This window comes from Mycteria americana, chromosome 9 (assembly GCF_035582795.1).
Source record: "Mycteria americana isolate JAX WOST 10 ecotype Jacksonville Zoo and Gardens chromosome 9, USCA_MyAme_1.0, whole genome shotgun sequence".
NCBI classification, from domain to species: domain Eukaryota; kingdom Metazoa; phylum Chordata; class Aves; order Ciconiiformes; family Ciconiidae; genus Mycteria; species Mycteria americana.
This window is the reverse complement of record NC_134373.1, coordinates 44,457,019-44,470,527: the sequence shown is the minus strand read 5'-3', so window position 1 is coordinate 44,470,527 and position 13,509 is coordinate 44,457,019. Positions and strand designations below refer to the sequence as shown.

General features: G+C 37.0%; 1 protein-coding gene and 1 long non-coding RNA gene across 12 annotated transcripts in view; one reads left to right on the top strand and one right to left on the bottom strand.

Annotated features, from left to right (window-relative positions):
• Positions 1-13,509, top strand: part of LOC142414752 (uncharacterized) — a 42,290-nt gene that overhangs the window by 17,256 nt on the left and 11,525 nt on the right. The window contains exon 4 of one of the 2 annotated variants that reach the window (XR_012777206.1): positions 1,025-1,132. The exons of the other annotated variant lie outside the window; for it this stretch is intronic. This is a non-coding gene — a long non-coding RNA (uncharacterized LOC142414752). Of the gene's footprint in view, positions 1-1,024; positions 1,133-13,509 lie in introns of those variants that run through there. 2 annotated transcript variants of the gene reach the window in all.
• PKP4 (plakophilin 4) overlaps positions 10,286-13,509 on the bottom strand; it is a 113,200-nt gene continuing 109,976 nt past the window's right edge. For 8 of the 10 annotated variants that reach the window (XM_075512322.1, XM_075512328.1, XM_075512323.1 and 5 more), the window contains 2 exons: positions 13,275-13,423; positions 10,286-12,666 (listed from right to left, as the gene is read on the bottom strand). In XM_075512322.1, coding sequence (XP_075368437.1) covers positions 12,418-12,666; positions 13,275-13,423 — 398 coding nt within the window. In that variant the 3' untranslated portion in view covers positions 10,286-12,417. The remainder of the gene's footprint in view (positions 12,667-13,274; positions 13,424-13,509) is intronic. The other 2 variants (XM_075512324.1, XM_075512325.1) reach the window with 1 other exon arrangement.

Here is a 13,509-nt window from a genome sequence, read left to right as displayed (position 1 = left end):
GACCGGTTTTCTGTATTTCACCTCTTTATCTGTAGGTGGTTTATTTTCTAAAGACTTAAAGATCTGGCTTCTTTCATTGGAAAAATGCATGGTATTGCTTTTTGCCTACCATATATGCTCTATCTGCTGAAATAGCTGGTAGAAAGTCTTTGAGATGTAGTGCTATGGGTGCTTGCTTTCTTTGTTTTGGCACTGCCCATTTTAAAATGCTGCCATAAATGAATGTGCTCATGGCAGACTGAAATTGAAGTACACAAGTCTCAGAGAAGTCTCCACGTTTTCTTCTCAAAATTGAAAACACAGGCTTCTGACAGTTAATGTTTACTCTGGGAAATAATCTGTTCCAGATATTCTACTGAAACTTGTAACAGGTTTGTGGAGACACACACACAGTCCCGCACAGACTTGAGGAGAGGCTTAATGAAGCAAACTGTCAGTGCAGTAGTTGAGTAGTTGGTACATGCTCTAAGTCTGTGTGTTACTTCAGTTTTATTTATTTGTCTGTTTGTTTTTAGCAGTATGGTTTCAGAATAGATGTCTGGTGTGGAAAGCTATATGGATTTGATTGTCCTACATCACGCTGGCAAAACCCAATCAGAACTGTTTGTCTGGCGTTAATCTAAAAGTCCTCTAGAATGTTCCAGTTACACATTTTAAGCATACCTGAGTAGGTTTTATGAAAATAGCACATCTAGGATGATTACAGGAGCATGTCTAATTATGATGTAATTATCAACTCTACTGTTAATTAAAATGCCATAAAGAAAGCTAAGTAAATATTAAAAATTTTTTTTGATAGCCTGAAAAACCTAATAAGAGCAAAAAGAAAACTCCGTATTTTTTGAAAATACATGCATTTTAAACTGATGAATGCCCTGTAAGTTGTATGCATCTAAATATAAAATACTTAGAATCTCTAATAAAGTAATGATATCTTTGGATAAAGGAACTCACCAAATACCACTTTGATGCTAATTGTGAGCAAATGAAGAACCTTGCTGCTGATTTCTGCCTTCCTTTGCAGACTGTGGCTTCTCCCACCTATGTTATGTGTTCGGAGAGATGTATCTCTCCATATCCCCCGACAGAATGCTCTGAACATTACCCCGCTCCTGATTTAGGCTTCTCTGAGGTAAAACGTCAAGGTCTTCTCCTTAACAAAAGGTAATTACATACTGCAAACAGTGCTTTATGTACACCAGTCTTATATCATGTTTTCATACGTTAAGGGCTTGGCTGGGAAAGAAATTGGATTGCTGGCTGTTTTCCTGTCTTACATTTACCAGACTCAGTGACTGACCATTTATTTCAAATCTGTCTTGATGATTAGAAGTGCTAATCTTTTAAGAACTTGAGTTTTGGACCCAGGCTCTGACAGTATGCAAATCCTAACCTAATGGTGGGGTGCTCAGAGAATACAGTCAGCAGCATACTTCAGATCAGAATGTCCTGCAAGTTCATGACTGTGTTTATTTAAGACCACTCACCCAGTGACCACCCAATAGAAAGAAGACACATCTTCTCATGAGAATGTGGCAGAAAAAAAAATGGAATAATTTTACGGTCAGATATTACAGGATCCACAATGCAGTATATATGTTGCATTCACATTGTGTGAAGGCATGTTTTAGCTTTGGAAAATATAGAAAATGGTTGTGATAGGCAGTGAATGTTGCTCAGTACTCAGAGCAGGGCCTGAGGCCTTTCTAACCGATTCCTCTGAAAAAGTTGGTCTAAAAGGCATCAGACCTTTTGCTGTAGGTCTAAACTGACAAAAGGCCTTTTCAGGTCTCCTTTTCTGCAGTCCAGTTGTCATGCTTACACATTGCTTGGCAAGATGGGAGGCAGCGTATCCCCCGTGAATTGTCTTTTGGCAGTCTCCTCTGCTGGCACTCAATAATGTGATGGCAATTGTACTGACGTATTTCCTGTCAGACTTCCCATTCAAGTCAGTAGTGCAGGAGGGGTGTATAGCTGTTAGTTATTTGTGAAGAGATTTGCAGAAACTCAGCTTTGAGAGTGGTTTCGTGATACTAAAAACTATTGCCATGTGCGTGACAAGTTTAGCTGAATAAACTTTGCCATAGGTGAGCAGGTTTAGCCAACCAAGGCTTATGGTTGTGTGGCTATGTTATCTCATTTGGCATAGTTGTTATGAGTAAAATGTGACATTTGCATCACTAGCAGATCATTTTGAAAATGTTCCCTCCTGAAGCAGCATGGCATAGGTTTTGAGATTATTGAAGCTCTTCTTGGAGAAGAGGTAGTATGGTATGGCTGTCTGTAGAGAATTGCGCATGGGTAGAGTGGGTGTTCATATGAATCTACTCATTGAATTGCTTGAGATGCTGCTGGTCGTGCAAAGGAAATGTTGACCTTGTAGAAGTCATCATAACTCCCCTGCAGTTTAGGGCATACATAAATGTTGGAATCCAGCTGAGTTTGGGCACTTCTCTTTGGAATGGTTGTATTTTGGCTACAGTTTGTCTTTCGTCAAAGTTGCCATAAGCAGTGAATGGCAAATTGGCAAGAGTATTAAAGTCTACTGATTCACTGTCCCTTTTAGCTGGAGGAAAAGGATGAATGCTTAGAAGAACTGAGAAGAATGTAAGTTAATAATAAAAAGCATTTACACTGTACAAACAAGAAATTGGATATCTCAGCTTTAGTGAAAATAAGGCTAGTGTGGCATCTCAGATACGAGCTCAGGTAAGAATCGGTATGGCAAACCCACAGCTTGTAAATCCTGTTTAATTCTCTCATTAGTCTTTTGTAGTGTAAACAGGATGGTTTATAGCTCATCCGGAAGAAATTTCAGACCAGACAAGTTCTTTCACTGACTTGAAACATGTACATTTTTTAAAGGGGGAAAATCATATTTATTCTGAAATTATATCTATGCTGTGGCCCTGCCTCTTTTGTGCCAAAATGGGCAATAGAGAGTGTACATTTTCTGATTTTTTGAGAGTAGGAAAAGATGCGTGCATTAAAAGGATTAATCTCGAAGTGCTTTGATTAACAACCAGTTATCTTTAAGGGAAGGTCACTTACTGCATTAGGAAAATTATAGTTGTGCTGTTTCTGTACAGTTCTTCAATTCTGTGTGTTAAATCATAATCCTGGCTATGTGAGTGGAGTGAAGCACGAAGAAGTTGACTGTGCTTAGTATTTTATGGAGTAGTTATTTGCCAAGATATGGTGGGGTTTTGTGTTTTTTCTTTTTTTTTTTAAAGTGGGATATATTAGGAATTTGTAAGCACAGGGGTAAGGAAAATGTGGGACAGGAAGATAATCAACAAATTGGGATATCAAGAACATATAGCTTTGGACTGATGAGGGGATTCTCGGTCTCACAGGCCAAGGTGCTGATGCTAAAAAGGCATGACTTCCCCTGGCAAGAGGTGATTCCATCTCTAGGAGAAAACAGAAATGCAAAAGGCAGCGAGCTGTATGTGTTTGCATATCAGTGAGCGGTATGTGTTTGTATAGTCTTCTGTTCACTGCGGGTGTTTAGAAAGAACCTTTTTAAATGAAAATATGCATTTCAGATGAATCAGGCTTGATTTGAGCCTGCAGTTGTTGCTCAAAAACGACTCAAATGGGCTGGTTCCAATGGAAAGAGAGCTTCCTAGAAGTATGTGAATGCTATGCAAATACAGTAGTGTCTAAACACTAGTTTAGCTGTTATTCTGGAACGGATAGAACTCTAAATATTAGAAAGAGGAGGAGATACTGTATATATCAACTTGAAAACGAGGTATTTGCTGGTCCTTATGTAGAAGCAGAAAGCTCTAGTCAATGCTATTTGCAACTGCTGTGGAGATGAGCAAGTTCTTAGTGCTTTTTCAGTCTGTGGAAAGATAAGGAACAGGCACGTTTTCCATGCAGTTCAAAAGAACGCACCTTGTGTTCTGCCATATACTGCTCAAACTGTGGACTAGACATGGCCCTTCCACCTCCTTAGATCTTAACTGGCACACTGAACATATGTACTTATGAGATCGTGCCGTGCTAACCATATCCTTTTCCACAGTATTTCAGCTCCTGTGGGGAAGGGCGTGGTCAAATTTTAGCTTAAAACATATAATCACTGCTGTGTATTTTCTTGTCATCTTAAGAACAGGCCATTAATTGTATCTGTAAAGATACTCAGAACACACAGACTACTTTGCTATAAAAAACCAACCCTGAAATACAAGTTTTGACAGTCATTTTTATATCCAACAGTACAAAACCAGTAGATTCAGCTCAGTTTCTTCCCTTAATATGACCTTGTCCCACAGGAGATGGTACTCTTTATGTGGTCAGGTCTGGAAGTTCGCATCCCATTTGATACAGCTGTGTTGAAAAACATCCCTGTTCTATTTATTAATCAGAGGAAAAACATTTAAAAATATATTGTCTAATATAAATAATTTATTTATTTATAAATAAATAAATGAAATAAATAGGGGAGAAACATGCATTAATGTAAATAGCCCCACATAAAGTGTGTAAAACACACATGCCTTGGGAGTTATACAGATCTCCTTCTGTAGAGATACTTGGCTTGTATTTATGTTCCAGTTCTTTCATAAAGATGATAAATATGATTGCTGTTCTGATGTTTTCTGAAAAACAAACAGCTTTGCAAGTAGTAATGGCCAAAATAAAGCAAGAAAATGAGAAAGTGATTTACATCAAAGTTCCAGATACTTATCATCATAATGGCCACTACGTACTGGGAATTTCAATAATTATTCTTAATCTGCTGAATGACTCCAAACTTAACTTGTTTTACGTGAAAAATAAATCTCAGTAAGAATCTCAAAAGATTTGTTTTTCCTTCTCTTGATGTTTTTAAGCTTTCCTGCTCTCTAGTCACTCTGGGTTTCCACTTTAGCTCATTAGCCTAGGCACTAAGAAACTCAGCTTGTCCTCTTTATCATCTTCACTCCTGAAGGTTAATGACAGAATGCACAAAGCTTTTGAAGAGACAAGCAGACTTCAGACGCATATTTTAATAGATTTTTAAATATAGTGTAGTAGCACATGGACAGATAAAATATTTAAGTTATAGAATTAAAGCCGTACATGTCGGGACCTAGTGTAACCATCAGGGAAGAATACATAATAGAGACGGTCATGGTCATTTGCACTAAGCTACTTTGGACAAGCACAATTCAGGCAATTCAAAGACTAGCTGCGGTGCCTTTTTTTTTTCCCCTCCCGCTAGTGAGCCTTGGTAACGCAGATGAGCTGCTGACACATAACGGTAACAGAAGAAACAGTTCAGGAGATTCACTAATGAGCTTGTTAATAGTCATAATCAATAAAGCCAAACTATAATCATGCTCACCATGCAAGCATACAGTGTAACTCAGACCATGTTCTCAACAGGGCCCTCTGTGGACAGGTACTTTAAGACCTTTCCATAGCCTTGGTGGTTTTTTTAGAACTCTGCTAAGTGCGTGCTTTTTTTATAGTTGAAGGGATGAGTTGCATTGCTATGTCTTTTATGTTCCCTTAGCATGGCAGTAAATGATTACACAAGCACAGATGAAGGAAGGGTGTCCTGTGGACCACTCTGAAGAATATGTAAAAAATCCTCAGTCCCTGCTTGCTGCTGTCTTTTTGGCAGCAGCTAGAAGGAGCCTGGGGAAGAAATGCACCTTTTGTCTGGAGCAAGGTACTATGTGTCAGTGGTAGCAATAATCTCTGCAAACAAGGTGTTAAAATGCTTCCGTCTGGCTCTGTATAAAGGTATACATTGATGAAATATTAGGTCTAGGAAGTCTAAATTCCTTGGCGTGGAAATAAATCTGGAATAGCCTTAGTTGAATCCATGCAGCAGTCAGACTTGGAGTTAAACTTTGTTGCACAAGGTGATTATCATAATTAAAAAAAAAATCACTTGATAACAAACCCCAAAACCTGAAAATATTAGGAAAAAAGTTTATTCCAAATCATGTATCTATTCCATGACACTGGAGCAAGGTTTGTATTTTTCCAGAATGTTTAAAAAGTTCTATTGGAACTAGGCCCCAGGGAAATTGTATACATGTGGATAAGTCCAGGTATTTTTATGCTCAAGTTCGTTACAATTATTTAGTGTTACAAGATCTGGCTATATAGGATTCTGTGTGAGGAAGTGAATTGGTGTTGCCTGTGCTGCAATTTGAGCAAAACCCATGTAAATGCAGTCTGTCTATCAACCCAGACTTTTAGAAGTCAAAAGTGCAATTCAGCAGCTTAATTCCCCCCAGTAACTCATTAAAAATAATGTTTTATGTATTTTTGATCTTCAGAAATGCTATTGTCCACCTTAAACCTAGCAACAGCTTTACCCTGTCAGGCAAAAGACCTGAGCACTTTGGTCTGACAGTGACCTGTTGGACTTGGCTAGGGAATGAGATAGGACAGATGTATTAAACTCTCACTACTTTTAGTGACTGTATTAATAAGTACAAGAAGAAGTCACCTAGTAATTTTGCAGTGTATGTGACATTTTAATATCCATATTATCGTATTATCCTGGAGCAAGGGGATATATGTGTTTGTTAGATGTTTGGCATTTCTTTTTTTTAATTTTGCTTTCTTTTTTCCCCTTTAACACCTCCACATATACCTCTGTCAGACTTACTGTTTCTTCAGCAGTTGAAAAAGTAATTAGTTTTTAAAATCCCTTCCCAAGTAAAGCTTTTTTTTTTTTGGCAGTGTTTACTGTAGTTTTTTTGCATTTCACCAACAAAATGTTTTTACTCTTTTTCTTTTCCTCATTTGTACATAGCAGCAGTCTTTTGAAGGATTGATGTTTACTTCTCTTATTCTGTTATCTTGCTGTTTAATCGTACTAGCTTTTTTATTCTTTTTTATCTTTTTGAAATGTTTTGATAGATATTATGCATTTGCTTTGAGCCTTTAATATAGTGTCATCAAGCACTCTTCCTTCAATTCGCAAACATCCCTTTCACAGTGCTTTTTAAATTTTCTTTTTACAAACTTTCAGTTTTTATGTAATCGCCATTTTGAATTTAAACATCATAGTAATAACTATCTATCTGGCTTTTTCTTAGCCTTGCTTAAAAAAATTAAAATGGAATAGTGAAAAGGACAGTTCCTGAGTACTAGTTCTGATACACTGTAGTCACTGCTTGTGCCATTTCAATTTCATCATTTTGGAGCAGGATCTGGGTGTTTAGGAGCAAGTCAAGAGTTACTTCCCCTCTGATGGAGAAGTTATGGAGAAATTCCTTTTTTTTCTTTTCAGGGAGAGGTTGCTTCCCTACTCCCCCCCCCCAATGGCAGTCTGTTATGGTATGTAAAAATTTAGTTTGGGCATCACACCATAATGCGGCATTTTCACAGTCTCCATGGAGGTAATCGAGATCTCCCATTCTTACTGCATTTACTGAACTTGCAGTCTTAAGGACCTTCCTCAACCTGTTAAATCACTCCTTGTCATTCTTGTTTGGCAGTCAGTGATACAGCTGTAACACACATTTCCTGCTCCGGCCTAGAGATCTTCTTTAAGAGAGAAATAAGCATTCTAATCCAACCAGGCTTCTTGGAAGTATGTATGTCTGTAGTCTTGTTTTTAGTTTTTTGGTAACCATTTAAATTGGGAATAGGTTTTTTTCCTCCTTCTTCAGACTGTTCCTCACCATTTGCTATCTGAGTTCTTGCCAACTTGTCTTACTCTTTTCTTGAGGATACCAAGCTTTTATGCTTTGCTTCAAAGGCTGCCTCATTCCGAGTTGTGTACTCTTCTGAGCCTGTTGTATGTCCCTAGAGTTTGATTTATAAAAAAGTTTTAAAAGTAAATATGTCAAACTAGAAGCCAATGGTATTCTTCAGAGATCTTTAGCTGATCTTTGGAAACAAGAATCGCCTAAAGTTTCTCATTTAGTTATATGGACCTAATATGACTGCATCATATTGGACTTACTCCAACCTGACTGAGGTTTTGAGAAGAGATAGAAGTATCAGATATATCAGAAGAGGTGCAATATGAGGCTCAAAATTTAGTCAAAGAAATTAGGAATCAAAAAATCAACTCAGCATTTTTTTTCAGAGCTTATAAATGCTATTGTTATTCCTATCACCATTATCATAAGTTACTACCTCAGTGATATTTCATGGACTTTATGTAAGAATGAGCTGCCATCAGATGTAAATTCAGTGAAAAAACATCAGATGGTAGAAAATTAATAAAGGCCATAATTTCTTTCTGAAGAACTGTTCATTTCATACATAGCAATATATGATGTTAGGGGCTACTGCATAAGATTCCCGTATTGGCTGGAGACTTGTTTCTGAAAAAAAGGCACAGAAAAAATAACCCTATTCTTGTCAGCAATTTACGTGGATCTCAAAAGGTATACTGCCTTAGTCTAGCTTACTGTGGGTCAGCTCAATTACCTGACTTACCTTTTTTTCCCTTATGGAGGAACTTACTTTCCTATGAGGAACTTACCTTTTTTCCCTTATAACTATTATTACAGAAAAATAGGGATTACATTACAATGTAAAAGTTTCTGAATACCTATTCAGAGGATTTTTTTTTTCTTCTGTATAATTTTAGTACAGTTAGCCTAACCAAGTTTTAATTCCTGATCTGTTGAATTAAGTGTTACAGGCTACGACACAGTGTGACAAATGTGTATTTTAAGTACCTAAATAATTTTGTTGCTTTTTCCATTTTATAGGATGCATAGCAATTTCTCCCCTTAAAGTATTTTTTAGACCTGTATACTTCAGGCTTTTGGAAGCCTAATGGTGCTGTATTTATGCTGATATTCAGCTTGGTCATAGCCTGCAGAGAACCAAGGTTTGCTTGGAAGAGAGGAGTGCCACTGTATGTGGGCTAGTTATTCTGCAGTTCTGTTTTGTTGAAAAGGGGCTATTTTCTTTTTGATGAAGACTAGTGGATCTTTTCCATTCTACAAGACTGACATCTGACTAGATGCTGATCGTTGTTAGGAAGGCAACATTGTGCACAAAAGCATCAGACAGTCTTAAACCTCAGTAATAATTGTCCAGGTCCAAGGACTGGTGGAGTGAAGCAAGTGGTGCAGCCAGACATGAGTCCTTGCACCTTTATGCCACAGCATCTGAAGATTCCTCCAGTCTCTTCTGTCCAGCCTTACCAATGAGAAATTTCATAGTCGGTCTCAAAACAACAGCTTTCCTTCTAAGCCCTTTATCTACTGTTGTTGACAGCCGCAATAATTTACCCATGGCCACAAAGGCATGTTTTGTTTGGCTTTTCAAAAGTTGATTAACGTTTACAGTTACCTTTTATGAGCATTAGTCTTTCTTACAGTAACTCAAACACAGAATGCACACGTCTAGTGTCCTTGTCTGAGAGGTTTTCTCTTCAGCTGAGCCAGTGTCCATTAGCTCTCATAGACTAAGAAGTTTGTCTTTTTCCAGTGTTTATAATCCTTCCTCTTACAGCTAAATCTTGTTTTTCTGCATAGCTCATCTGTGCTCCTACCAGGCTCATCCATGTCTCTCCTTTTGCTACCCTGTAAAGTTGGGTTACATTGCCTAACTTGTTCATAATGGACACTTCTCATTCAGGCAGGAGTTAAAGACCTCAAGGGAAAAAAAAAAAGTATCTCTTTTAGGCTCCAGGATTCTTTTGAGCCTATTTAAATAATAATCCTAATTCAGTTAGGATTCATCTACTTTTTAAGCATATTGTATTTAGGCTTTTTACAAGACAGAGAACCATGGACACATGTTACTTTAAGCACTTGTTTCCCATTGTTCTCTGGCATTTAGTGAGCAAAATGTTTCACTGAGGCCAATGCTACTTTCAGTTGTCCTCCATGGGAGTTATTTACACAAAAGGACACGTACAAGTCTGCTGTTGAGTCTCATTGTACACCTTCTCAAGCTGTTCTAATCTGAATAATATTTAACTCCCTGCTTTTGAAGTTTAATTCCTCTTTTTCTTTCACCATATTTGCAATTATTAGAAAGGTGGAAACAAAGTAGTGAATTTCCTAGGGCACTATTACTATTTAACTTCCAAATCACCTTCTCCTAAGGACATCCACTTTTTCAGAAAGTTAACAGTTTTTATCTTTCTCAATGGAGTATCAATCTGAATACAAAACTGTGAATACAACACATTTTAAAAGCATTCAGCTTAAATTTATGCTCCTGACATTTTAAAACAGGCCCAAAAGCCAGACTGCACTGAAAGTGAACGGTGAAATGAAATTGTGCCCTATTTTCTTCCCCCCTTCCACACATTGTCTGAAACTACACATAAAGGGAAATTAACCAACAAATATACTGTACAGATAATTTTAATCAGTATAGCACCAAGACATAATGTGTAAAAATACATAAATAAATGAGACTGATAAAAATAAAAGAAAACTAACATAATGAACTCACTCTATATATATATTCTACAGCATGAAAGATCCAAATTGGTGGTGCTGTCCTGAATCTTGCTTGTTTTGATCTTGATGAAACTGCCTCAGATGAGAAGCAAAAATCATTCCATCATACAGCTGTTCTGTTGAAATGACTACCTTCCTCTTTTTTGGAGAGTTACTAGCAGATTCAAAGAAGCAAATAATAACAGACTATGACCCTTTCAGTCTGTTATTTTGTTACCTGAAGCTAACTGAAATCTTCCTGGGACAATGAAATGCCAAATAAGTAAATCTGGCTCAGAGAGCTTACCACCTTTAGTAGGCTATAGGCATACCAGATAATCAGTGTTGATCTGCATTACTCTGCGTACCAAAGCTCGCACGTGACTCTGAAGGTAGTTAGAACAATGACGAAAGATCAGTGGTGAAATTATTGTTACAAGAAACAAACTCACAAGTGAAGTAAATGGAAACTACTTTCTATCTTAAAAGAAAAAATGAAGTCTTCTAGGAAAGAAAAGGCACCATCTGCACAATACTGGCCCTCAGCAACACACGTCGCGCTGCAGCCAGGGGGGAATTGCATGGCTGTAGACCAAGTCAAGACCTAACTCACTACTTTTACTGGGCTGTTTACCCCTTCGTTTCTTTTCCCTTTTACAGTCAGGGGGCTGAAGTAACCCAACCAATTAAGGAAAAGTGAATTTGCGTTACAATCTGAACTTGGAGCAGTTCTGCTTACTTTTTCTCATTGCACTGATGCAATCAGGATATTGGGAAACACTGAAAACCAAAGAAAAGTGCAATGATGGGGAACAATAATTATGGTTACAGGCAGTATAAAGTTAACAGACTCTATGGCATGAGGAAAGCATGTGATTTAGTTACTTAAAATAATCAACGATTTTTATTGTAAATAAATCCAAGCAGAATGTAGTCAAAATGGAGACTATAATTTCTATGAAAGCAAGATCATCCTAATTTTCTTGGGGAGACCAAGGGGAGGAATAGAGGAGTGATGGGAAGAAAACAGGATAGAGTTCTGAAATATCTTGGAGTGCCCATATCAAAAGTAAAAATACTACTCTAAGGAATAATGGGAGGAAAGTGCATAATTTCACACTTTGGTCTGCCAGCCTGACAAATTCAGAATATATGCACTGAAGAAAGCTGGGAAAATGGCCCAAATGTTTTGATATATTTAACTTGAAAGCATGCAATTAGATTTCATATTCAGGATATTTGTTTCCGAATATCACACACCAAAAAAAAAAAACAAGAACAGGGAACAGCTTTCCATGGATGAGACTTCCATATTTATTGTTATTCCATGTGCATAGAAAATGGCAGTGAAGTTTCTTATGATATAGGCAGGGAATGGGAGAGGTATAGATATACTGGACTGGACTTTGTGCTTCAGAATTACACTATTCATTTTTAAAAGTGTTTTTTTTTCCTTTTAAAATTTATAACATTTTCTTGGATTTTTTTTTTGTGCATGATGTTTCAAATTCCTTTTAAAATGACACACTGCATTACAAATGGATGGCACTTTAAACCAATGTGGCATGTCCATATTTACACCAACAAAAGAAATTTACAAGACGTAATAGCATACAATCTTGACATTCAGTAATAGCAATAAAACAAGGGCATCCATTTTATTTTTTCTGTACAAACTATCAGAACAAGACTTTTATTCACATTAAAAAAAAAAAAATCAGCTTTAATTTGCTCTGACCTACACACTTTCCAAATTCATTTTACTCAATTCTCAAACCTTTCATCACGTCGCCCACACCCTCACCAGACTACAGGAGCTACAAGTAATTATACCTAACATCTAAACAGAGCAAAAACCCATCCCTTCCAGTTTCTTCCTGACAATTCCTCACTCAAAAAAAGTAAAATTTTTAAAAAAATCTTCCTTGTTCCTTCTTTTATTTCCACTTTCACATCTCATAACCAGAACAACAAATGAGGCCATTCTGTTTCTTCTCAAGCAAGATGAGAAATACACTGTTGTTTTTTCTCTTTGATGCTACACCCAGGAGTCAGGTGAACCTGGGTACTGTTCTGCTCTATAAGAAGATCGTCTGGTGGAATAAAAGTCTACATAATTTGTGGTTGATTTCAGTCCATATTGTGTTGTGTAATCTGAAGTAGCAGGAAAGTGAACTCGATCATCAAAATATGGGTCTTCATAGCTATGTGGGGACTGCAAGTATAATCTGTATGCATCGTAGTTTTTTCTGTTGGTATCTTCTTGACTGTAGTACAATTGCTGATGCTGTTGACAAAATGATAGAAAAATAAGCTTTCAAAACATAATTAGCAGCGAAAATATTTGTTTCTCAAACTTACACACATTATACAGAACCTTCCCCTAAAAAGTTAAGTGCAGCTCCACCAATGGTGATGGTAACTTAGGTTTCAAACCTCCATGAAATGTACCTAACTTTTCAATGAAACTAAATGGAGGAAAAACCTCAAAGCCGCTTGCATGTCTCCTTCTGCATTCGGAAGCTAATAACTCTTCAAAAGTAGTACTTTTAGAGCATAAGTAGAAAGTACAGAACCTGACCACACCTACCAACAACAACAAAAAAAAGTCAAGTCAGGTCAGAAAAATGGTCTCACATCCCACCACAAGAATAACACACTAAAACATGTGACTATAAAAAGAAAACACAAAGGTAATAGAAGTACATAAGCAATTCTGCAATTCTCAGTTTACATACACTCATGCCCAATAACAAATTAACTATGCTATAGATGCACTCTATAAAAAAGCACTCTAATATTACGAAGCATACTCAAAGTTCCTTAAGTTCCATTAAACACTATACACTGAGTCTCGTTCATCAGCATCATTTCAAAATAAAATTTTGGAGTCACCTGTAGTCGTCTATTTTGTTCTCTTGCTGGTGAGGAATAGGAACTGATGTAAATTGGTGAAGGTTTACTGGAACCTGTGAGAAAACAGTTCATGGCATAAACTTCAGTCTTTTTTCTTTCGTCTGTAAGTCTATTTGCTTCTATTCTACCTAGAAGAAATTGTGTAGCACCCAAACAATTAAGTCTGCAGATTTTAGTATCTACTAATAATATAATATAATATAATATAATATAA